This window comes from Platalea leucorodia (genome assembly GCF_965183815.1).
Source record: "Platalea leucorodia genome assembly, chromosome: 4".
NCBI lineage: Eukaryota > Metazoa > Chordata > Aves > Pelecaniformes > Threskiornithidae > Platalea > Platalea leucorodia.
The window spans coordinates 120,687,083-120,712,967 of NC_138826.1; the positions used below are offsets into that span (position 1 = coordinate 120,687,083).

At 42.5% G+C, this 25,885-nt stretch overlaps 1 protein-coding gene across 1 annotated transcript in view; it reads right to left on the reverse strand.

The window, feature by feature from the left end:
* Nucleotides 1-25,885, reverse strand: part of CAMK1D (calcium/calmodulin dependent protein kinase ID) — a 220,100-nt gene that overhangs the window by 32,364 nt on the left and 161,851 nt on the right. The window contains exons 4-5 of the mRNA XM_082311063.1: nucleotides 9,200-9,338; nucleotides 4,751-4,877 (exon numbers count right to left, since the gene is read on the reverse strand). Coding sequence (XP_082167189.1) covers nucleotides 4,751-4,877; nucleotides 9,200-9,338 — 266 coding nt within the window. The remainder of the gene's footprint in view (nucleotides 1-4,750; nucleotides 4,878-9,199; nucleotides 9,339-25,885) is intronic.

A 25,885-nucleotide genomic window follows, 5' to 3' on the forward strand; every position in this document is an offset into this window, starting at 1 on the left:
TAACTATTTTAGTGCCAGTTTCCATCACGTAGGCAGGTCCTGCAAGTAAAGAAGGGGAAATGTGAATGTGCTGCAGAGGTACAGGATGGCCATGAAATCTGAGAGGAAAAGTGAGTAACAGGCAGAGTTTGTAAGGGACACCAAAGAGAGATGGTGTTTAGGACTTGAAGGTACCACCTCAAGAAGATGGACAGGGAGGAACAACTCTGCACCATTGAGAAGATGGTTGGATGCATGAAGGGCCAACCCAGCCCCTCTCCTGAAGCCAAAGACAGTGCAAGAGCATTGTGATCTCCCCTGCCGCCATACAAAGCATCTTCCTCGTGGCACAAACAGGATAAGAGGCATACGAAGCAACTTCACCACAAGACCGGAGTCCCTCTTCCACTGACTCCTGGGATGAAAACAACTTCTTTCCCACTTTCACAGAGTCCTCCAGTGCTCATCTTGTTCTGGCTGGCCAAGACTTGGCAATTTGGCGCTGTTTCCGAAGGACAGCAGGGTTTCGGTGCAGCATTGCTGTCTTCTTGTGCTCCTGTTGTCCCTATTTCATGTTACTGAGTCAGATTTAGATAGCTGTCATGGAACTTAATGCCGCTACAACCACACACAAGCAAAACCCATTTCAGGATACAGCAACGGAGCTGAGCAATCACACTGTCACGAGTTTGTGCCTGAGCAAACCCTGGTGAGAGCAGTTCCCATGCTTTATTTTTACTTTATTACTCATGTTACTGCCTAAACAACTCCTGAGGTTGCTTTTTGTTAATAAGGATATTCCAAAGGCTTACTGAATATTTCCAAACCTTTGACTCAAAGGATACTGAATAAGTCAAAATTCAACATGGAAATCTATTGCTTACTTAAATGCTTTGGTCTTGTGCAGGGCTAAGAGAAATGCACAGTTTTGATATGATCTGAAATTGCTACTGGATTTCTGGCAGAGCTGAAAGATGTGAAATGACCTTTCATAAAAGCACTACTGAGAATAAAAACAGTGAGTGAGGTGGGGTGTGCAGGGACCAACCACACATCCAGGGTCCAGCCCAATCCCTATGACAGGGAAATACAAGAAAATTTTACTTGAAGTTGGATTGGGACTCAGAGCAAGAATTTTAAATCTCAGTAGGATTAAGATATTAGCCAGCCATAAACACAGTTCATAATTCAGCATTTCTGCAAAAGGAGATCAGATTGCCTGACAGGCTTTCTAACATTTTTTCCAAACTTTTCAATGCTCATAAGCATCTCGCGAGTCTAAGCCCCATCTGCAGAAGTAACCAAAGCTTTTGAGAGACCAGCTCTAACGGAAATTCAGTCACTGAGACCTAATTCCCAAACAGCCAAATCTCTTTAGAGGAATTTGCTGAGTGACTGGAGTCACCTCCTGGTGAGTGCCCAACTTGACACATCTCAAGGATGACTCATTTTCAGGCAGTTTTGAACACCTCCTCCATCAAAATCAAGTTCTTATAAACAATCTCAAGCCGAGCAGCCCATGACAGATCACTAATGGCTTATACACGTCTTGACCATAATCACACAGATCACTCAGGGTTTTGAAAACAGCACTTCTTCTCCCATCTAGAAGATGGGGTGGGATCCAGTCCACACATCTAATTTGCAATGAAATGAGCCACACAAGCTGCCTCATCTTACCCAATTTAGGTGCTATCTAAAAGTTGGGCATCTAGTCCCAGCTTATCATCTAGACTCCTTCCATAAGAAATAGAGAGAGATAACAGTCCTAAGCAGATAAGAAAACAGAAGACCTTTTCATTAGAAGAAGTTGCATTATCAGACCCCCTCTTCACTAAGTAAACATTTAGATTTGCGTCTTAACAAAAGTGCCTCAACTAAGTCTAATTGGGTTAAATTATCCTAACTGTCATCTTTTCACCATAGGACCAAAATCTCTGACAAGACTCCTGAAAGAATGAGATGTCTGAACTGTCGACAGTAGTTTAATCTGTAAGGCAGAGCCTTAAAAGCTAATGTGTTAATGCACTACTGGTTATGCACATTTTAGATATACTCTAATTTGATAAGAAATACTTTGATTTTCAGAAATAAAACTGGTATTTATTAAGAAGATTAATTCTAATTACACCCTCACTTATTTGATGAATTTCTGAACCACATAAACAGGAATTTAGTGTCTTGGGTATCACTGTTCTTTGGAGCTGAAACAAAGAAAAGTTGAGTTAAAAACTGAAACACAGAGAGCTGAAGCATATCCTAATCAGGGAAATTAGATAGAAATGACAGGAGGCCTTGCACACTCGCAGATGCTTGTAAAGGGCAGCAGACCTGAGTTAAGATCAGGTCTGCTACCAAGTCAGAAGCTTGTCCAGCACTTTGCACAGCAGGATCCAGCTGGATCCATTTCTGGAGGTAAAGTGTAAACAGTAGCAGATGTTAAGGACTTCTTAACTGAGCCCTGGTGCATTTGGCATGTGATAGGTGCTTAACTTTTTTCAGGAATTAAAAAGCAAAGTGGTTAAACTGACAAAAATAATTAATTCCTCAGAATATCTTAGAAAATGGGATGTTCTACGTATCTTTAAAGAAAAGTGCCAGGAATTGCATTGTAAGTGATGGATCTCTGAGTGTTACTTCAACGCTAGGTCAAATGGATGGAAAACAAAAGTCCAAAAAGAGTTGGCAGAGAGGACATTCATGGGCCAGCACTGTGGCCCGTGTCTGCCCCAATCCAGATAAGGACACGTATTCATGTTGTGCCATTAGGAGGAAGGACTCTTACATTTATTTGAGGGCATTAGGCAGGTGCTGCAACTTGGAGCAACGTTGGAAGGCATGAAAACTTTTGGATGTGGACAAATTGCAGACCATGTATGCAGAAGCTGTGTCACCAGGTATAACACTCACGGTGGCCCATTTGTGGGCATCACCACAGTGACTGACAATAAAAATTTGCTGTGCTCGGAAAATGTTGTCTGGGCAACCAATTTTATTAAAAAAAAAAAAAGCAGGACTAAAGAGGAGCTGTCTGCAATGCAAAAAAGAAAGAGAACAAATATTTAAAGAGGTTTTTCTTTGTGAGGGAGGGGAAAAACTCCTGCCAGCATTTCAGAAATAAGTGGCTGTGACCTCTTGAACCATGATGAGTAAATCCTGCGATCAGTAAGGTACCAATGGGCCTGGAGGCACTTGTGTAGCTATCAGTGCCCAGACCATGAGTAATGAGAGCTCTCAAACATCTCTCAAAGCACTACAATTCGTGTCACATGCTCCGAGAGCTTCCTCTCCAAAATAGCAAGTTTTCTTATGTAAATGGCTGCGCTGAGAAGCCATATGAGATCACTCAGTGCCCAGGCAGAGTCACACTCCCTCATTTTCATCAGCACTTCAGCAAACATCATCTGAGCTTCCCTGCGTCTCACAGCCTTACGCTAGTCAGTCCTCATTTCAGAACAAAATAAAACGTGTTAATTAAGGACAGAAGAGCTGACAGCAAAAATTATGAAAATTGCTGTCTCAGCTCAATTCCTGCTAGTGCTTTGGAAGAAGATTTCCAGTCTGGTGTGATTACACAAGACAGCTATTCAGGCTGTACAGAGTGCTTCCTGACTCATATGTCTTAAAATAAAAAAACGATGGGCTGATGGCTTCACGATGGAAAAACCAAAGAAATCTGTTCTTTTCCTGATGTTATCAGGATAGAGTGTGCCTGTGCAGTGGGAAGATAATGCCTGGAAAAAGGTATTCCTGGCACAAATCTGGATCACTGTGCCATAACTGCATCATCTGTTTGAGTTCTCGTACCATAGTATCATCAGAGGTATGAAAAAAACAGGTGAGGTAGCAGCTGCAAAGCAAAAGGAGCTGGAAAACATCAGGTCTTTCCTACCAGAAAGATATGAGACAAATCTATCCCTGGGAATGCCACTGTCAGTTTAGTTCCATGGATTTCATGGATACCCCAGAGATTAATTTTACTGTCTCAGCTGACTAGCTAGGTATCGTAGGAGGCACAGGCTTGCTGGATCCATCTCATACATGAAGTGAACCTTTTAAATAGTGTTTGTTCAAACAGACCCTGTCATCACCTGCCATGTAATTCTCACATTCAGTTACTTTAACTTTTTTAAAAGGATGCTGGTAAACACACTGCTAATCAGTAGCCTGGTACAATCACTACCGAATGGACAAAAGAGCAAAGAATAAATGATAGGACACAATTTGATACCGCCCAGGAAGGTCCGAGGATCTGAAGAGCTTTTGCATACTGACATCTAGGAGTCAGTAACTTAACATAGCTGTAACAGAGGATGACTGAACATGTCTGAATAAATGTAGCTCTTTCATTTTACTGTCTTCTATCAGGGGAATCTGGCAAATGCTACCCTTTATGATTAAAATACTGTTACATTAGGTAAAGTTTCTTGATTTTATAGGTACTTGCAGAATTGATGCATTTGAGGATATTCTTCACGTGCTCCTAATTTAGCTACAAGCAGTGTCTTTGAGAAAACTCATTTTGCAAAGGATTAAAATCATCAAAGCGAATCCCACAAACCCTGAGCTGGATTGCAGGATGCGGGCCTGAAGGAGAAGAGCACACAAGGCAGAGCACCGGCAACTTCTGAAATCTCTATTTCTAATGAACATCTGTAAAATCTCATGTGCACTATGTAGTGGCACCGGAAAACAAGTATTATTCCCTTTTCACTATGTGTCTGTATTGCAGCTGGGAAGAGCGGACGAACAGTATAACCAAACCTCTTACCAACATAGCCAGGAGTCCCACAGGCTGTGGACATCACATCTCCTTTACCCTCCATCTTTGACAATCCAAAGTCACTGATCATGATTTTTGACTCTTCATCCTGGCTGTAGTAAAGCAGGTTCTCGGGCTAGAAAGAACAAGCAAAGTGGGTTTTGAATATGTAAGTCCAGTAAACAACATCTGTTGGCTGATGCTTTGCATTTAATACAATCCTTAGTTACATCATACACGACTATAATTTGGTTCCCCTAAATCCTAAAGAGTTGCTCCTACAACCTGTATGGAGAACCTCTCCAGACTCCTGTATGGTGACTAATGGAAGAAGCTGACACCTTGAGCTTTGCGAAACTTTCCTGGGATAACAAACTTCTCCTTTGGCACCCCAAATAAGAACTAAGGCTCGTCCTTTACTTCTGAGGTATGTCCAACATACCATCACTTCAGAATAATAAAACAGAAGGAAAATTTTTTATACAGCATTTAAAAAAAGAAAAAGGAAAACAGTAGGTATTAGAGAATTTTTGTGTCTTCTCCACTCGAAGTAAACTGTTGTGAGAGAGGAAATGCCTTTGCAGTTAACAGAGTTGCAGCAAGGATGTTTTAGCTAGAGCTGATTAGGAAAAAACGTCACAGCACTAAGCACAGCAACTTGTTTACGCTGAGAGAAAACAAGAGTCAATCCACAAAGCCCTGTGACTTTATACTGACGTCAGGTGGGTTGGAGAGCCCAACCAAACTCCATCTGCTACAGCACAGTCCTCCATCCATATGTTTTGCATGTGCTACTGCTACACGGCAAAGCTCTCGCTAGGTGCTGTGAGAGCACGCTTCTTCCCCTACTTAATATCTGGGCTCGCAAAAAGGTGCAGCATCTGCTGGCACTCTGACAGCCTGGTGGTAACGGGGTGCCATTGCACTGCCTGGACCTTGGGGTCTTCCTCTATAAAAGCGATGGATACCCAGTGTTTCAACAGAACCCTGGTGTAGACTTTGGCCCAGAAGCTGGTACAAACGCCCACCCGCATGCAACACATTTTGTCTATCTGTGTGCTCCAGGAAATGGCGAGAAGCAGCTGGGGCCACACAACATCATCAAACTCCTTGGGACACATCCAAGCTTGGATTTGTAAGGAGGAGCAATTGCACTGCAGCAGCACCAGCATCTGTCTTCCCTTCTCCATCGCCGTAACCTCCTGCTCTGGGGAAAGCGGGGACGAAGAAGCGCCGGGGGGTGACATTGCCTCCACCCTACTCTGAGGTTCCCGTTCAGCTTCAAGTGGAGGTTAAAGCACTTTCTGGCTTCCCAGCCCCAGCACGAAGCCACATAGCGATGGCTTTGTCCATGGGACATGATGGCCATGAGAGGATCTACAAGCTGCATCCGCAGCTGTGAGCCAGCTGGGGCTGAGGCAAAAAGGGAAACAATTCCGTTTGTAAAAAGAATTATGAGGTTGTACCATTTATGGTTTTTTTCTCATGATACCTCATAAGTCCAGTGCTTTAACTGGCCATTATAATGCTGACACTGTTTTTAGGCATCACGTGAGTCAGTTTTATGCCATGGTCTGCCCTTGGTTGGAGTTACTCCTGATTTTTACTAGTGCACTTCTGATCTGCTGAGGAGTTGGTAGAGCTGGTATTAAGGGAAAGACAATTATTTCCCAATGATTTCTGCTAACTCACCTCAGGCCCCCACTTACTCATATTTAGTAAGGCCAAGAAACCCACCCATTTAAAACTTAAACTGTTTAAAACCCGTTTAAAAGAACTCTAGTTCTTCAAGCTGGTTAATTCAAAAAGCATTAACGAGGCGGCTCTATACCAAGCAGAGCTGCTCGAGCCTTTCAGTCCTTTTGTGCATCCTGGAGTTCCCTGGACTTCATTTGCTGCCATCTCTTGTTATCTGCTGCTGCATTATTTAGATTAGAGACTTGGAGCACAGATCTGCTTTCCCCAACTACAGCAAGTACTATTTTGGTATCTGAATAACACATAATTACAGTAAATAATTGTTATAGATGTTTCAAGGGTTGTATTTTTGTAGAGTGGATTCTTTCCCAGAGTTCCATTTTGGGGGATCACAGTTCAAAACTTGCACTTATCTTGATATTTTGAGATCATAAAAAGCCTTATTATATCCCTATTTTTGCCATCATGGTATGTTTGTGCTAACAGAAATTCACAGCAGGTGTTCCTCATATACCATATTTTATGAGTCATTTTAACAACTGATATGGTACTGACGAAGACTTGCAAACAAAAAGAAAAAGAGCTAGTCTTTGCCCCAAAATATGACTGGAGAAGGTTGGTTTGATCTAAATTCAGCATGTCCTTACATAAACTCTGAAAGTAATTTGTAGATGAATCCAATTCCCAATTACCAGATATCATATTTTATTATAGGAACTTTTAAATAAGATTAATCTGGTTTAAGGTGAGAGGTACAGCCTTCCTTTAAATTATAAAGACAGGAATATTAAGAGCTTGTACAATTGAATATCTGAATTAAGAGGACTCAGACCTCCCTCCAAAACCTCTGGTTGCAGAAAGAAGCCTGAAGTTATTTCCTACAAAGTGAACTGGAGAGAAAGCTGATCATGTTAAAATCCTAAATGATGCTTCCATACTGAAATGTGGTGGAACTCTAATAAATATGAGAATATTTCTCTGTTCTTCAGCACAAGAGCAGGAAATAAATCGGAACTGAGGGCAAGATGTAAAGACTGTAGGAGATGGGAGACTGACCAGTGCCTCCTTACAGAAAACCCTTTATTTGGGACTGTTAGGACTAAACTGCACAACACTGAGGAAATATTATTTGCAGACATCAGTGTATATTTTCCTTCAGTGGATTCAAGGTTTTGCCTTAAAAATGCGCCAACAAATACTTTAAAAAATATATTTCTACTATCTATTAATCTACTCTATCTTTTGAAGCGAAGATCATAGGATGCCCGCTTCTGGCAGAGGTGTCCAGAGGAGACGAAAGTCCCTTGTAGCAATAAGGTGTGGAAAAGCTCACAATCCCAGGGGAACAACCCCTACACAGCAAAAAGATTCACATCTGGAGTCAGAGAGTGGCAGAAGGAAAAAACTGTCCTAAGGTTTTCACAAAACGAGGCCATGTCTGCCTGTCTTGGGCACTGCTCCACCTCGGTGCTCACGGTTACACCACTAACGGGCTCTATTTTGGCCCCGCTGCATCACGTCTTGGAATAATTATTTTACTCCCTGCAGCATTTCACATCAGCACTAATTTTTCAGGAGATAAAAAGCAAATAAATGGTGTCTCTCATTACTACAATTTTTAATCGATCTTAAGGCAAGACAGTGAGGTCACATTGCCGGCACTACAATCTTTGCTAAGAGGACTTGTCAAAAATTGCAAACATGAAGTTTATTATTAGACCGTATTAAAAATTAAATTAATTAATTAATTGTAAAATACATTCAATACAAAAATGTATTTAAGAAGTAAAAAAAAAGAAGAAAACCCCTTCTTTGTGGCTCTTGACTCTATTAATGTTCATTAAGCCTTTAAATAATATGATCCGTTTAGCCAAATTCCACTTTCTTTACATGGGGACAATTCAAGGCCACAGCATCAACATCCAAGGCAACTCCTCTTTGGAGCATCCCTCCAAAACACAACCAGAGGTGTTATCTCATTCACTGAATTCTTAATTTCTGGCAGTAAACATTGATAGAATTAACTAGCTCAGGAACTGAAACCACAGTTTTCTTCTGACATTTGTATCTTTTTCTAATGCTTTCTGCTAATTTATTGTTTAAGATACTAAAGATGGGGAGGTTTAGCTGTGTGTTACGAAATCCAAGCCTTTCTGCTTATTTTAATGACAGTTTAAGATATAGGAAGGAAACAATACAGAAATAATGTTTTGGGGTTTTTTTGCCAGAAAAGCTGAGAGGTTTTGATGTGATAACACAGAACAGCTGAAAGGAAAATTATCTAAAATTCACATTGGCACCCAATGTTCCTTAGAAGAATCCTTGCTGCTAACAGTGCCTCCAAAAACACTGGTCCAAACAGCACGATAGGAAATCATTCCACTTTCCCACACTATTGTTACTAATTATTATTAAGTAAAAGTAAATACAGCACAGCAAATCTGCAAGATGCTTTACAGCAATAAACACATCCCAGCTGAGATGAGTTTCCTGCCTTAATGTAATGTTTTGAGTCTTAATGAATGACTTTTCCCCCACACAGTATGTGCAAAACTTCCATTGTAAGAGCACTGATTGCAAAGTCCTCATTAAAACCAATTATGATGGGAGGATATGGAGCCTTCAGAGCATCACTCTTATGGTAAAACCGTACTGAATCAGCCAGTCCCAGGGGAGGCTGGATTTTCATGCGTTAGACCCACATAATTCTGCAACTTTCGTTAACACAGCCCAGAGGACCAAGTCACACTGCGGTCATACCTTGAGGTCCCTGTGCACGATGCCCATTCGGTGCAGGTAGTAGACAGCATCCAGGACCTGCCGGATCAGGGTGCTGGCATCCTTCTCGGTGTAGAACCCTTTCTCGACAATGCGGTCGAAAAGCTCTCCCCCAGACACTCTGGAAAACATGACGGGAGGCAGAAGTGTGAGGATATGCTTTGTAATGTGCTTTCTACCTCCCTCAGGGATGGCCAAGGCCATGTGCTAGCCACAGGCGGTCCGAGCACACATCCATCTGGAGCTCTGGGGGCTCCCCCACCATCCCAACAAGCATTTGGTTTTGGTTTCTTTATAGTCCAAGGACTGGTCTCTGCCTCAGAGACCAGAAGAGTAGCAAGGGGCAAAGAAAAGAAGTAACAGAACTAAACCAAAAATAGTCATGCTATAATAGACAATAAAATCCATCACACACCAGAGAGTGGTCAAAGACTCACTACTAGCCCTTGCAGAGGGAAAGCACAGCTGTCCCCCAGCAAGAGCCAGGGGGAGCAGACACCAGCTTCCATGCTGTCCCACCCTGGCGAGCTTTGTATAGGAGAACTCGGTCTGCCCTTCCTGCTGGCGCTGGCCTACTGAGGTTGTAAGGCTCCCTACTAGTATGAGCCCTTGGGGTTCACTTTTCCACCCACCGACCAAGGCTTGGGTTTTGCACTGGAGGAATGGTCCTGTTCCCCTCTCCCCACCAGCGAGTGAAATGCATACAGTAGTTCCTGCCAGTACCTATAGAGCGTTAGTTCATTAAAGGACTCTGGGTCTCTGGCAATTTTAAATGCTCTCAGGGGTCCCTCCCCTTTACTCATACACGTATGGTCGTTTATCTGCAGTCACAAACTCTATAGGCAGAGCACGGCCTCTGCCCGGCACTGGTAGCAGACAGTTATTGATGAGGGTATGCAGATTATCAGCGCCGTTAATCACCAGATGACACAGATGGGGAAAGGATTCCACAACTCAAAGAGGAAAGAAAATAAAACCTTGACATCCCACTATTTAATGTCTGCTATATTATGCTTTTCCTCTGCCCTGCTAGACATAACATGTTCTGAACCCAATCTTAAATAAAGAATGGACACATTAAAACTCCCTGGAGGAGTATCTGGGGAAACAAAAGAGGAAAGAAATGTCTGAGTAATTGAAATAATAAAACTGTCAGAAAAAACTGCCCTACTAGGGTAAATAAAAGATTTCCATTTTAACAAGCAAAACCTATTAAAAAATAAAATGTATGCGATATGTTTTTTCAGCAAGTTGCACCACTTAGCATATCATAAATAGCACAGTAAAACTTTCTTTAAAAGCAAACCTAATAAAGGGAAAATAATAAATGATTACAGTCATTAAATACATATGGACTGAGAGCCTGTGCATTATATGAACACTAGGTAATTCAGCCACAGTCCCTCCGAGCAATAATCTGCTTGAATAATGCCATGAAGTCACTTCCTAGGGAAGTTTGGAGCCGAATGGAAGAGAAGGCTACCGCTAAAAATGAATGCATTGAACTTGGAAACTGAAAAGCAATCTTGGAAGAAAAAAAATAAACCGGATAATCCCCCTATTAAGTGCTAGGCAAACAGACCAAATAGCTTGCTAAAATATTGGCATTAAACTGAAACTCTGCAGTAAAGGTGAAGTTCACCCAGGGTCTTAAGTCCCCCCAGGAGACCCCTGGCTGTACTGGCAGCCCTGGGGCTTGCTGCTTGCTGCTGGCAGGAGGGACCGGAGCAGCAGTGCCGGGCTGACAGCGGGGCGAGGAAAACACCCTAGTACCGTACCGAACTGGAGAGCCCGTGACTTATGGCACAGCGGGGAAGGGGGTATGGCAGATAGAGGCTGCAACGGCAGAAGAGCCATCACGCGACAACCTGCTGTGAGATGACATCCTGAACACCGCGCAGAAGAACTTGAACTAAACCCCTTTCTTTCCTAGTTTCTCACAAAAGGAGTTGTATTCCTCATATATATATAGGTATATATGCATATATATACATACGCAGGGTGTTGCTCCAAGCCGCTCTCAGCCCTATACCCGTCGCCCGACCCATCACGTTCCTTGCCAAGGGAGAATGGACACACCTCTGCCTCGCCGTTCACTGAAGGCAGACACAGTTTTATTGAATCTGGCTCCTATTAGCTGACTGTCTTTTTATATTTCCCCTGCAGCCCTTTTGTTTCCCATGGATTGATTGCACTGAAAATTGAGCCCACGCAGTAATTAATATGACTGAATACAGCACATTTCCCCATGAAAATGCAGTCCATGCTGTTTTGCAATTTCATACAGTTACTTTTGTTATAGTCAAGAGATGGACTGCTTTAGTAGATACTGGTTTACATCACGTGCTTTCCTGCACAAGGACTCTCTCCTTCGATGTTTGCAGAGAATATACTTCCACAAAAATTTTTTCATTAAAATGACAAAATTTCCCTCCATGCCAGCTCACTCCCCATCCCCCTTAAGCCTTATTCTTTAATTGAAAGTTTTCTTAGTTAAATTTAGTCCAGTGGATCTACTGTACCCCGGCTCAATCTGTTTATAATTTTCTTTCAACACACGGAAAATATTTGCAACCTCTTAAATGATGCATTGCAAACCACAGCTTAATCCAAGGACTCAGGAGGAGCAGCTGGTAAGTTTGCAGCCACTTGCTTATTCTGTGTCAACAGCATCCCGGGTACATGCAGAGAGTCGAGGGACCCGTGCTCCTATTTATTTGTGTGGTGACTCCGTGTTATGGTACATAGGATTTGCATTAAATGTTTGCATGCACCTACAGATTCTCCCTGCTCCGGATGAGTGTCATGGCTGGGGTTCACCTCCCAGGGATGCTCTGCAACTCAGCACCCAAGGCCATGGCTACTTTCCAGATGGAGCTTATGTCCATATGGCTTTTCTCCTCCAAAATAGGGTTAACTCAACCGTAATGTCATTGGGAATGCTGCTCCCTGTGTGCTGCCCAAGGACCGACAGAAGTCAATGCTCTACCAGGAGCAAACCAGCAAGGGCAGCTGCGGGAGGGCATTTGAGCTCTAAACTCATGGTGGAGATGTGGCCTCTTTGTCTAAAGCTGGTCTTGATCCCAACCCTCTCTACCCTGCTGAGACAGGACTTGGCATCTTGCTCTGAGCAGACCTGGGCACTCACAAAGCGCTGCTGCAATTTGTTTGTTCCAGTCTTTATTATTCTGGGATACATTTTTTTTTTTTAATGGCAGCACCGGCTTTGCCCTCTCTACGGCAATTTTGAGCGGTGCACAGGAGGCAGAGTTGAAACTGCAAGCAGTAAGAGCAGAATTAGGTCTTTGTCTTAAAGAAATTTAAGACAAAATTTTCTGACCAGAACGAGATGGTAGGAGGAATTTCTTATTAGTGGAAGAGGACTGCTCCTGTCTTGCAGCTGGCACTGGAGCTGGACACACTGTCCCAAACATCAGCACAAGGAACCTTTTTCCCCTGCTGATTTCGATCTTAGCTCCCTGCAAAGAAAAAAGTCAAAGAAGGAGTAGCCAACTGTAGTTACTTGAAAAGCATTTAACCCTGGGAACAGCTCAAGTGTCACGCTGCGATCCAGAGTAGCATTACCCCTGCCTGGGGACTCAGAGCTGGGCAAAAATCAGCAAAGCGGCTGCAGCTGCATCTTCTGCATGGATGGCTGCTGGGACTGCCTGCAAGGCATGTGCGGCTCCATCTCTTGGTGCCTGCTTGGCCACCGAACAGTGTCTCTCCCCTGGTTCACCAAGGGTTGGGGGGAAAGCCCAGCGCTTGGAGAAGGAGCTAAGCTGGGTGTCCACATGACACATGGACACCCCCAGCACGTGCCCTGCCTATCTCCAGGAATATGGGAATCACTTTCAAAACAATGCCCAGAAGATTTGTTTAGTTTAAAATGAAAAAAAAAACCAAAACAACCCAAAGCATAAATATGAATACTTTTCACTTCTACTACATCTTTCACCTGAGGTTACGTGCCTTTAGCTCATGTCACTGACTATCAACATGAGGAAGGCCAGAATAAACATTATTTCCATTTTCTCATTGCAGGAAAGAAAGAACCAGACTCGTCCCAATGAAACAACCAGGACATATGGCAGTGTCCTGTTCCACAAGCCCGACCCCACTAAGAAAGACGCATTGCCATCAACCCCCATTTTGAAGAGGGGCAGTAGGACACAGCTTGACCACATGAAAAAAGCAGCATCATCTGCAGTTCCAATGGGGAGACACAGATTGCACTCTGGTTTCAGGGTTTCCTGAGACAAAAACTTATGGATCTAGTGTTTCATTACGGACACTTCATGTATCGATCATGCAGATGATGCAAACCTTTCAGAGGATCCAGCCTGGTGCTGGAGTTTGCAATAAACTCCTACAGTCCTCTGATCTGGGGTCAGCTATGGAAAGTCTTCCCAGCTCTAATGAAGATGAAGGAGGGAACAGAGACAGATGTTAAAAACAGAATCAGTGTCCGTTGTTATATTTTTTTTTTTCCTGGCTGGATTTGGGGATTTTGCCTCTTGTTTCTTCCCAATTTGGTGTTTAAATGTAGATCCAAACCTCCAGCACAGGCTGCCACACTGAGTGTCTCAGTTTAGGACAGGTTTCAAAAAACTTTGAAAACGCCAACAGTTTTGTGTACATGGATGAGCTACCTCCTTATTTGGGCTCTGTGGGTGCACACTGTTGGCTGAACACCCTGCACAGACACTGAAAAACCTTACAGTCTTCATTAGAAGCAAAGGAGAGGTCGCTGTAACAATGTCCTAATAGTTATTAAGGCTGTGTTCAACGGTTGGTGTCAGTCCGTGTCACTACACAATTTCTATATTTCTGTAGTTTCTAATTTACACACATTACTTGGGAGAGATGAGGAGGTGTTTCAGAATTAGTATTACACCTTTACTTTACATTAACCCGTTTCACCATCAAGTTCATCAGGAAAGAGCCAAACTGACAAACAAAAAGAAACCAGCCCCTGGTGCAGGGAAGGAGAAAGGACACGATCAACCTTTTTCTGAAGCAACCGATTCCTTTGCAGTACCATCAGGAAAGCAGAACACGCAAAGTTTCAAAGAAACACTTTGATTAAAGATGAGCACCAAAAAAAACCCCTCCCTTGTAATTTAAGACTCCTAAACTCATAAACGAAGAGCCAATCTCTGGATTTCTGACTTTTTTGCCAGCAGTGTGAAACCTGCACCCGCACATTGCAGGTCACTCTACCAAGTACCTGCCAGACCACCACCACCTGGCAGGGCACATCCCTACATATGTTAGCCTTCAGGTAAAAAAATACATGAATAAAAGAACAAATAAATGCTGGAATTAAAAATATGTTAGTCATATATTGATATTAATGTATGCATGTTACCCTTTCTTTCTCTTGCTGGTACCATCTGTGTGTACAGATAAATCCTCTCATTTACTCACCCCTGCACCCCCCACTGTTATCAAGTGTAGGAACCTTTCTGCTTGTTTTAGGAGCTTGAAAAGTAACACCCTTTGAAATATCACTTTGACTTCTTTGCCATTTGGCAAAACATTGACGTTTTTCTTTTCTGTCTCTTCTGGAGTACAGGCTGGAATTGCTCTGAATGGTTTACTGCTTGACAGTTTAATTGCTTTTTATCAAAAGTCTTATTGATGAACTCATGAGCGGTGGATTTACACAGCAAATTTACACACAGAAGTTCACCTGATGCTTCACTGCGGTTCAAGCCATGATTCAGCCTCTGTCGGAGAAGTCATCGAAGCACCACCAGGCTGGGTTAGAAGCACCAGCGCAGAAAGGCAGAGACATCCCTAGGGACTCACTAACACTGTTTAAACCTGCAGACTAGGGATGCCTGATGAAAAGACGGCTGATTTCAGAAATTTGGAGCGGAAGACATTCCAGGGCAATATGAAAAACAAGTAAAATATGAGCATTACCCTACAACTGTGAACAGCTCACTGATCAGAAGTTACACGTTCACAACTTCCTACAATATAAATCAGAAAAAGCACGTAACTCAGTCCCTGGGGCAGAAAGCTGGAAGTGTGAGGTGAGATAAGAAAGATCGAAGGGACCGTTCCTGGGAGGTTCTGGCTCTGAGTATTCATTTTCTCTAATGAAGGAATTCTAATTAATACAAATATTTCCATTTAAAAATTTATTTTGTTTTTAGTGGAGGGCTTTTCTGTTTGGCTTTAAACTTCCTCTGCATTGTGAAAATGCATGAGAACCAGAGAGCAAACCTGGCCAGCTCGCTGTTCGAAAGGAAAGAGAAATTGGCTGCCCTCGTCTCATTGTTCAAATGATGTAACACATAAAAAGAAAACGAGTAAACAGATTAATAGATTTTAGACCCAGACCGAACATTATGATTATTCAGTCTGACCTCTTGCAAATATAAGTATGTGATTAAAATCCTCCTTGTGCCAATAATCTAAGGTGCTAATCAGGCAGGGACAGATATTGCTTTAGAAATACTCTATGTCCTACAGAGACTTGCCTTATTCAGTACACATCTCAGAAAACTGCACCGGCTTTCTCATTTGCAGCACATCATAAAATATTCAGCCTGAACGAGGCAAGGACTTTCCTTGTTATTCCAGCTTTAAATCACTCACCTTAAAATCTGATGGTAACATAAATACATGCTCCAAGGCCACCAAAGAAAGGACGCGGGATTGATTTTGGCTTATTTTTCCAGAATACAGGTGTGTGCATGTGGTAGAGAGGGACGGATGGGTGTTAGCACCCTCTCCTTTGACAGCGCTGTTCAAAGCAACATTGCTGTGGGATTTATTCTGGAGGGTTGATGGTTCCTCAGCCCTTCATCACTGCTGCAATGGTGGCTGCATCAGAGGGCTGCCTCTCACCCTGACAGGGTTGTTTTGGAAAAGTTTGGGCAAAAATGATGTGATCATCTCTCAGAACAAAAATGAGCAAACTAAAACATCTTTTTCCCCGCATTAAAAGTTTCATATGACATTTACTGAGCAGCTGTAGTGAGGTTGCGCTTTGGAGAACAGACTTCTGTTTCCACTGGGACAAGACCGTTAAGTCTCTGGAAATCTCAGCTCAGGGATATAATGTAGTTTGGCAGTTAAAATCTTTGGAGACAACATTTTCCTTCACAGAATCCCTACTGTGGAGCTCTTTTGAGGTCCATGATTTTTTGAGGTTGATGCTGTCTTATTTTATTCAAAATTTTATTCCGTATTCAAATATTCATCATTGTATTCAAAATTTCCCCTGGTTCCATCAGTGGTAAAAAGTGTGACAGCACTAGTAGCAACCAAATGACAAAGGACCTCAGGTTTTTAAGTCTCTTTTGACTAAACCTTACTGACTGACAGCTTATGACAGTCTTTCAAAGGCCAGCAGCCCACTTGCCTCCATCTATGCTTGTCCCCCAAGCTATGGTGTGGGGAGGACACCTAGGACCTGCCAGCTACAGCAACGCTCCCCTAGTGCTGCTATCGCTCTTTATGAGGCACGTATCTGTACTAAAGCAACCTGCACTGATAAACCCACCATGCAGTCAAATCCTAAAGAATATTGTAGCAAACTTCCACATCTCTAGCGCTCCGCTGAGGTCTACAAACATCATGATGGGCAGAAGATGGGCACATCTTTTTTCCACTTTTCTAAGCTCTTATAGTTTGATTGGCACCTCCACAGGGGCCAAGGAATCATCTAGTATTAGCAGCTTAATCACACTCAAGTGTGCTCCTTGTCATTTTAAAAAAGACCTATGGACATATAAGTTGTTTTTTCAGCCTGTTTTTCTTCATGGCTTTGCATTAAATGAAAAGGCAAAGCTGAAGCTCAGCAATTGTGACTTTCACCCGTGCCCACTGTGCCAGTCAACGATAGGATGTCACCACATGTGAATCCATATTCACAATGGATTCACCACAGGTTTCACTGTGAAAAAGCCCAGCATTTTAAAAAATGTCATTAAAATATGCACAGTATGCATTAAATAACTCAAAAATTTAAAGAAGCAATTACTCTCTGATATATTAATTTACTTAAGTGAGATGTCAGTAAATCAGCCCAAGCACAATCACTCTTGCTTACTGTGTATATATATATATATTTATACATATGTGATTTTGTTGCTTCAACCTTTCTCACTTTCCTTCTAGAAAGAGAAAAGTAGAGCTCTGTAGACAAACCACCACACAAAATACGTTTTCCAGTGTCTGAGGGCTGGAACAATGTATTTCCTAACTGCTGTCATATTCCTCCAGCTCTCCATAAAATAAGCGGACAGTTAAAATCTGGAGGAGATTCCTCACCTGACAGCATTTTAAAAGTAGGTCATGTTTCAGCACTAAGAGGTTGGATTTGCTTTCCTTTTGACTTGTTTTCCAATGGAAACCAACCTCGATGTCCTGCCAGCATTAACTAGGAAGAACAGACCTAAAAATAATGAGAACCAAAGTAACTGAAAATGGATACTGTAAATTATGCAACGTATAGTAAACAATTATGAAATGTAAGATGACTGCAGCACTAAGAATTGTCCTAAATATCAAAAAAGACCACGGAAAAGTATAGTAAAGTCACTCTCAGCTGGAGCTTAAACAGCCCAGCTTTTCTGTGAATAACACTTAGCAGAAATTTGCTTTCATGTATATTCCTTTTTCTGAGCCTGATTTCCACATGCTTTCTCACAAGTAAGTTTGCAGGCAGATGTCATTGTGGAAACAGCTGGTGTTAAGATAACATTGGGTGACACTTGTCTGAGTGAAGAAAGAGCTCTGAAGCCCCTTGTATCACCTGTATCTCACATAAATTCTACTTCTTTTTCAGCTTTTCTATAGGATGCAAAATACCTACAGACTTTGAGTTGTCCATCTGTACTGGTTGAAGTACACCAAGGAAAATTTATTTTGAACCAAAGAAAGAAATGCAGTCAACTGCTCGAAATACGTTGTTGCAAAAATCAACTCGTCCAAGCAGTGGGTAGAAACAATATATTGGGAGCTAAATATTAAAACCAAACAGACCAACCTAACTCTAAATGATATAGGTATCTTGTTTTATCAAACAGTTACAACAACTGTATATACATTTTGAAAGTCATTAATGTGCTCTTCAACTTTTGAGAAAGCGTGAAGAAACTTGCAGAGATTGATAAAGAAAAGCACAAAATTCTAGCTGCTTATAATGAAGTATTTCTTAAGAAATCTGCAAGTAGCGACAGTAAGTACAAGGAAAACCCCATTTTTTGGTACATGCACAGTTTTAGGATACACAATATCTATAAAAATCAGGAAATAAATGTTGGAGTTACCAAAGACAGTTCCCTGAAATGCTCTGCAGCCATGAAAAAGCAAGCAGAAGGTTTTGGAGAAAACTGAGTACAAAGGAGAAAACAATTTGTCCCCCTAAACATCCATGGTACACTCACACCTTCAACATTTTTGACAAAGTTCATCTCACCCAATCTTGCAAATCTACAGAATAAGCATTCGTATGGGAGCTACCAACCTCATCTCCTTCAGCCAACGCAAGGCAGGAGGCGTTTCTAGGATGTGATGGTGCTAAGGGTACACTTCAGGGTGTGAGGAACAGAAATGTCCATTTCTGTGTTCATTCAGATAAATCCCACCGTGATGACCTTTACGGAAAAGAGTCCTGAAGATGCTTTGGCCAAAAGTATAGTCAAACTTGGGAAAGTACAGAGAAGAAAAACAAGCAGGACCAGAGAGCTTCTCCATGAAAAGAGAGATCAAATTTACAAAGAAAAGAGATGACAGAGGAGATATGATAGTGCTCTACAAAATCATGAAAAGGATGGAACATGGAAAAGGGAAATATAAGGAATTGTTTTACACCATAGTTGAGAAATGGGGGACACAATGGAATTAGCAGGTGGTGGATTTAAGACAAAAGCATTTGTCATCTGAGGAGCAATCCTGGAACAGATGAATCTTTGGTATGACCCAATAAAACGGTGCTCATGTTCTTATGCTTGTGCTCATCAAATTAATTATTGAATTATTCACTCAACTCTGGTCTGAATGTGCATACCTACATTAAGTGAGTCTTTTGATTCACTCACTTAAAATCAAATGTGACAGATTCATAGATTTTAAAGCCATTATGATAATCCAATCTGACCCCAGACAAAACAAAGACTGTACAATTTTTGCTTCAGATGCATAGCTCCTGGCCGGACAAAAGACTATCGTTTAGCTGTGTAGCCGGGCTTGACTTAGAAGATACCACTAATCCCTTGTCTGCTTTGTCCGGTGGTTAATTACATGTGCTGAACTGAGGTTTTCTGGATGATAATTTCTGATGTCCTGTCATTGGATCCCTTTCAACACTGTCTGCAGGCTCTTTAGCCATATTAAAGCAACCTTACTCTTTTCAAGTTTTGGTAACTTCATTTTTCTTGCTTCTGCCTGATGTTTCTCTCAAAAAAAATTATATTCAAGAGCTACTTTCAGAGCCTCTGTGAAGAGGTAACTACAAGCTGAGTGCATATACAGCGATGCTTATTTCCAGTTCTCCATTTGGAAACACAAATTACCATGTGGAGTATCTTCAATTACATCTGCATCAGTAATGATTTGGCCATTCCTGGACAGGATACAGACCAGTACTAAGTATCTGTATTTCAAATATTGAATCAAATATAATCTAAATAGAATATAGAGTCTCCAATTATCACTCCCTTCTGAACATCATTCATTCACTCTACTACATCTCATGACGTTTATCTCACCACTGTTCAATCAAAATATGCCCATTTTGCACAGCAGAGAGTGAATTTCTCCAATTTTGAGTAATAGAGACATCAAACTGAATTCTTACAGCTCGCATGCAGTCTCAGCTAAATAAAACTTATGTGACTGTTTAGAGAAATATTATATCTTTAGCCAGTAAATTCAGTTTTGACTGGAGCTGCAAGGGCACTTGTAATGTCATTGAAAGAACCAGGAGGAACAGGAATTTAATTTGGAGACCTCAGGATCATGTACAAGTTGATTAATCTCTTGCCCAGCCATCTCTAAAGCGGGGACAGTGGACACAGGCCATGGTGAGTGAGGATTAGTGGTATACACAAACGGACCACAGCTGTTAAAAGCAGTTCATGACAAATGCGATGATCTCAATCCCACTGCACCAACCCCACTGCACACCTTGCTGTGTCCCACCTAAGGCTTCCCTCTCACTTACCCTATTAATTGCAATTTTTCACATTGCCCATTCTTTTCCAGCTCCATGCAGGAAACCTGTGAGTGGATGTGATTTGTGATGCTGCTCGTGCATTGCTGACGGGCCAGGAACAGCACTCGTGACTAAAGCTTCATGTTTATTTGCAGATGGCCAGCTGCCTTCTCCCATTAGCAACAGCTAATTTCCAAGCTGCGCCCTTTGCACAGATAAGGCACGGCAGGGGCCTTGAGGGCCTGCTGATTTATTGTGGTTTGGCTGGAGGGTGGGCAGCACAGATATTCTCTCACGGCCTCGAGGGAAGATTTATGATGTACAAAAGAAGCATTTTCTTTTTTTTTTTTTTTTTTAAAAAAAAAGCATCTGGTCCTAATTCCTGATATTCTCAAAAAATCCCCAGAAGTTGGGCATGTGAACTACCAAAGCTCACGTGATTTCTGCTCCTAACCTACCACAGGATGAGCTCCTCAAGTAGATGCTGTCCGTGGCATCCCCATGAGAGACAGGAAGAATAAGGTGCCACCAGCAGCCAATGAAGCAACCAGGCAAAACTGGCCAGCAGAAAGGACAGCCTCCAAAAATGCTGGGAAACCACAAGGGAAACCAGCGGGGCATGGAGAGGACAGAAAGGACGATCCTGCCAACACCCTGTGCTTGCTCAGTCCATGTTGGCTGCCCAACACTAAAACCAGGTGCCACAGCCACAGATTTACTGGTTTTATTCTGTGCAATAGCCAGATTTACTGCCTTTTGAAAGAAAAAAACCACCCTTCCTGGAGGTAAAGTATTTGTTGAAAGATATAGTAGGAGCATAGTACACAAAAGAGAAAGTTTCCAGAATGTCCTACATAAAACAAATGTGCCCCAGGGCTTATTTTAATAATTCTTCAATTATTGCCTTACTGGTGGCTGATTTAGTCCAGGCCATTGAGATGTTTCTAATGGAAATGATCAATTCATCACAGAGACGACTTCCAAGAATCTAATCACGCAGATGAAAACAGACACATGTTCATGCTAATGATTAGGACTCTAGCAAAAGAGCGGAGATTTTATGTATCTGTTATTTTTAAAGGTTTATTTGCTCCTGCGTCTTAACAAACCAGGCTGGCTGACTGCCAGGCATTCTGTTTTTTACTGGGACTGTCCCATGGCCTTGGGACAGATTTTAAATATCCAGTTACACATTATTGCTCCAAGGCTGCTGTCTATTCCAACAGTTTACACAGTTTCCTTGACATAGAAAACTGAAGTCTCCAGTTAATTCTTCGTTAATCAACACAAGTAGCTCCACAGTAATTTCATTTTCAAGACAGAAGAGCAAATCAATGCCAACAAGTAAATCCTTATAGGTCATGCTCAATGTTTTAGGAGTTTGTGTTACCATTGCTGTGTCTGTTTCCATAATATCTTTCAACAGGTGAATTAGTGACAAGCTGTAAAAGCTGATGTTTGAAAAAAGCAAAGCCATAATCGATACAACAAATAATCAAACTTAGCTGGAAAAATTGAGAAAAACTCAACGAGATTTTCTCAGATGCAGTAATCTGTGGGAGCTACATCCACCACCAAAAGCCCAATATGGCACAGTCCAAAGACTCTTCTCTATCTCACAGCAAACACCTGGGTCATCTTCTCAAGGTCAGGCCATCAGTGCGAGGGTGGCCGTGGTGCTGGGGCAGAGCACAGTGACACTCCTGTCCATCCTGCATGACAGCACCATAAAAATCACCCTCCCAGGCGTGGCACCCCAAAGGCAGCTCCTGGGAAGCACCACCCCAAAGCAGAGTGGGCAAAGAGCGAGGACATGGTCCTCCTTTCCCCCAAGCTCCACCAGTCTCCAAAGCATCCAACAGGACTATCCTGAAGCCTCAAAGGAAACACTGCCTCCTACTATTTGCCATGCCTTGTGCACAGTTCTTCCTTGAGCTCTACCTCCTGGGGACCATAAAGGATATAATTCCACCATGTTTCACATTTCATACCTAAACTACCCTATAAAATCCCATTCATGAGCAAGCCCCAAGCAACAGTGAAAATACAAGCTGCAAAACTGTACCAGCTCCAGATTACAGCCATTGAACTGCTCCTCCCAGCTCAGCCTTGCTGCTCTCGGGGAGGCCCATGGTAGGAGATGACCCCAAGACCTTGCTTTCTGCCACGCACTCTGGCAATGGATGAGGTATAAGCCAGCACATGTGGTTTGGGACCTTATCCCACTTCTGGGGGATGCAAAGGGTTGTGCTGATGGACCTGATGCTGAACTGGTCTGAACTGCCACCATAACAGCTCATTACATCTCAGAGGGAATCCTCGGCATTACCATCTCATTGCTGTCTACTTAATTTGGACAGTATAGGACCTGGTAAGATCCTGGGCATTCCTGCTGACAAAATAACATGACCTCATCAGTTCACGGATTCAGCTGTGACTTAAAAAAATAAGTTTTTAATCTTTGTTTTACATTTTATAGGGATACTCCTAAGTGCCAATCCTGGCTCCTTAGCATCTGTTGCATATGTTATAAACACAGTTATGTGAAAATGAAGTTCAAAAGCTCCTCCTCCATCCCAAACCAAAACTAATGATTAGATCAAACCCAAACAATAATCTAGCAAATATAGCCCTCACTGTACTCCTGGGCTGTGTGATTTATACACTGACTAAGAACGCCAGGGAGTTTAGCAAACGGCTGGATACTTAGAATTTTTTGCTAATATGGTAGTCAAAGCACATTGCAAAAAATCACGGACAAAAGTGAAATACAGACTTTGGCTGCAGGGCTCCCAAGCCCTGCACAGTGACCCCAATGTCCCGCATTCGGCGACAGCAGCCAACAAGTGATGGGCAAATACCGAGCGGGACAGATCCAGACATGCCAGTGGTGTTGCACTGATTACAACAGTGGAGGATTTCACTCAACAGTGTTAATTTGGGGCTTGACGAGAAAGCAAGTCCACAGGCAGTGCGACCAGCAATGACCCTAAGATTACGAAGAAGGACATGGCAAGGTAGTGATGCGATTCATATAGCAGAGCAATTAGCTTGGAGTAAAGAGACTTATTCTGGCACATAGAGTATCTGTAGGAAACTTATCTATAGCAGCTACTGCAGTCACTGTCCAGTACAGACAAGATCCGAGCATCATGGAGCAAGAAGTGCAATGCACTTCGCTGAAGAATGCCGCTATTTTAGCTTTTAAAGAGTCTGTGCCTTGTACGTGCATATAACACAGGAAGAGCTTTTGTAGGATACCTGCCTTTGTCAAGTTGTTGCCTCTCAGCACCTTGGAGCCTGCACACTGATGCACAAGTATTAGGGAAAAAATATCTATGCAACTGGTTGTCTGCATGAGAGCAATTCTGATATTGAAAACAGAGGAAACAGTATTAAAAATCAGTGCACTCAGTCCAGGCACTGCCAGGGAGACACTGAGTCTCCCTAAGCCAATGCATTCAAATCAGTAAACTGCTATTATGCTGGTCCTAAGGAAGAGATCAAAGAAAAGTGCTAAGAGCTTAAATATCCACAGCTAGATGGTCTGATCTCTCTGCTGATCGGGTAATTTTTGGTTGCCTGCATGCCAAAAAAGGTCTCACTAACACCAGATATGGCAAAGAAACTAATATTACTGCAGAAATTGCATCTGATGATACTCACAAGGCAAGTGCTGCTACACAGCCCCAAAATTCTTCTCCCCAGGTCACTCATCTGGTGGGCAGGGAGGCGTGAGACATGCAGGATCATCGCACTTCCCTGCAAACATGAAACCATGGCCAAGGCAAGAGCTTCAAGGCAGGGGAGCGGTGTTTAACCTTTGCTCTGCCACTGATTTCCTGTGCGACCTTGGGCAAGTCACCGAAGGATGAAACTAAAAAGGGACGTAGGCCCCTAGAGGGGGAATTAGGCATCTACAATCAAACGTGTGCTTCGGATAACCCGGTACCGACACTGCCAACAGGTCAAGACCCACCACGCAGCCAAATGCGAGCAGAAAAGCTCCCAGGACATGGGGTACAAACCCTGCTCCCCGCTCCAGCTGGAAGAGAGGAGAGGGGGATTCAAGCCAATAGTTCCAACGCTTTGAAAGTGCCCTAAACCACAGGGTGTTTTCCATACCTCCTTCTGAAAACGTTCCACCTCTCAGAAAATAACTCAAGACTCCCTCAGCGCTGTAACACTTACTCAGCACTGTGACTGCCTTATTGATGCTAATGTCACGGAGCAGTAACAGGGTCCATTAAAATTAATATGAATTGTTCACTCAACCTTTGTAGGGAGCCAAATTCATCCCTTTAAGAAATATGTTCATTCTGTTGTGCTTTTAGTATATGGTAATCTTAGCCCATGTCTTCCATAACTAACTGAAAAATCACCAAGCCGAGTTTGGTCTTGCAGAGAGAGAGTGCGTCTGTCTCTCCAGCAGGCAAACCAGGTGTATTTATGCAGTGGAAGAATTCATTCACTTTAGCCGTTTGTTTCAGACCAGTATGGAAAACAGATTTCACACTGATGATTTATAAAGTGCTTTTAGACAGCCCTTAAATAATAAGTTATAACCAGGTACGAACACCCAAAGCCACTGCTGAAAACGCTCTCCTGCTCTTGCCGTGTTATTTATGCTGCGCCGGTTGCAAGAACTCAGCTCCCTGGTCCGGCTCCTCAGCCCAGCACCAGGATTGACCCGTCTCAGTGCCACAGATGTCTGTTTTCTATTTGGCTGTCGTATTCCCTGTGCAATATTAAAATGTCATCAATGCAGTTTAACAGGCCAAGTAAAGGCCTTAGTCAACCATTTAACAGCTAAGTAAAACATATGGCAAATGCATATCAGTCCAGGGACTGCATTAAAAGTTTAAGGGTTCAATTAAGAGGAATCTTGCTGGTGTGTTCTCAGGAGGTTAGGAAAACAGAAATGCCAAATGTTTCCCCCCCTTGTAGCTGTTAAGCACCAGGCTGAAACCCCCTTGTTAAAGTGCTTTTTGTTAAAGTGCTATTCCAGTATGTTAAAAGCACCTCTGTATAATACTCAGTTAAAATAAACTATTTATTGGGAAAATGGAGCCAATATTTTTATGATTTGGGTTTTTTTTTATAATTTGTTGTTGTTGTTGTGCTGCAATGTCCTACCTTAAGTGCCCACGTTCATTGTCACCACCTGAACGCTGGAAGTGCCCAACCCTCCCGCAAGGCAATGCCTGATATCCCAGCACTCCTGAGGATGAAAGCTCAGACAAAAACCAGTTGAACTTGACTTTCAGAGCTGACAGAAGCCCTGTTTGAAGATGCAAAACCAAGCTGCTTTATTACAATTTTTTCCATGGTTCAGCTTCCTTAAGGACACGGTCACCCAGCAGAAAGGACATACTAATTAAGTAACACATCCCGCACACAGCAGTGTCTCTGGATTTAAGCAGGTATTGACAATAGAATGGACTGACAATATTGTTGTAGAATAATAAACATATCCCCAAACACCTTGG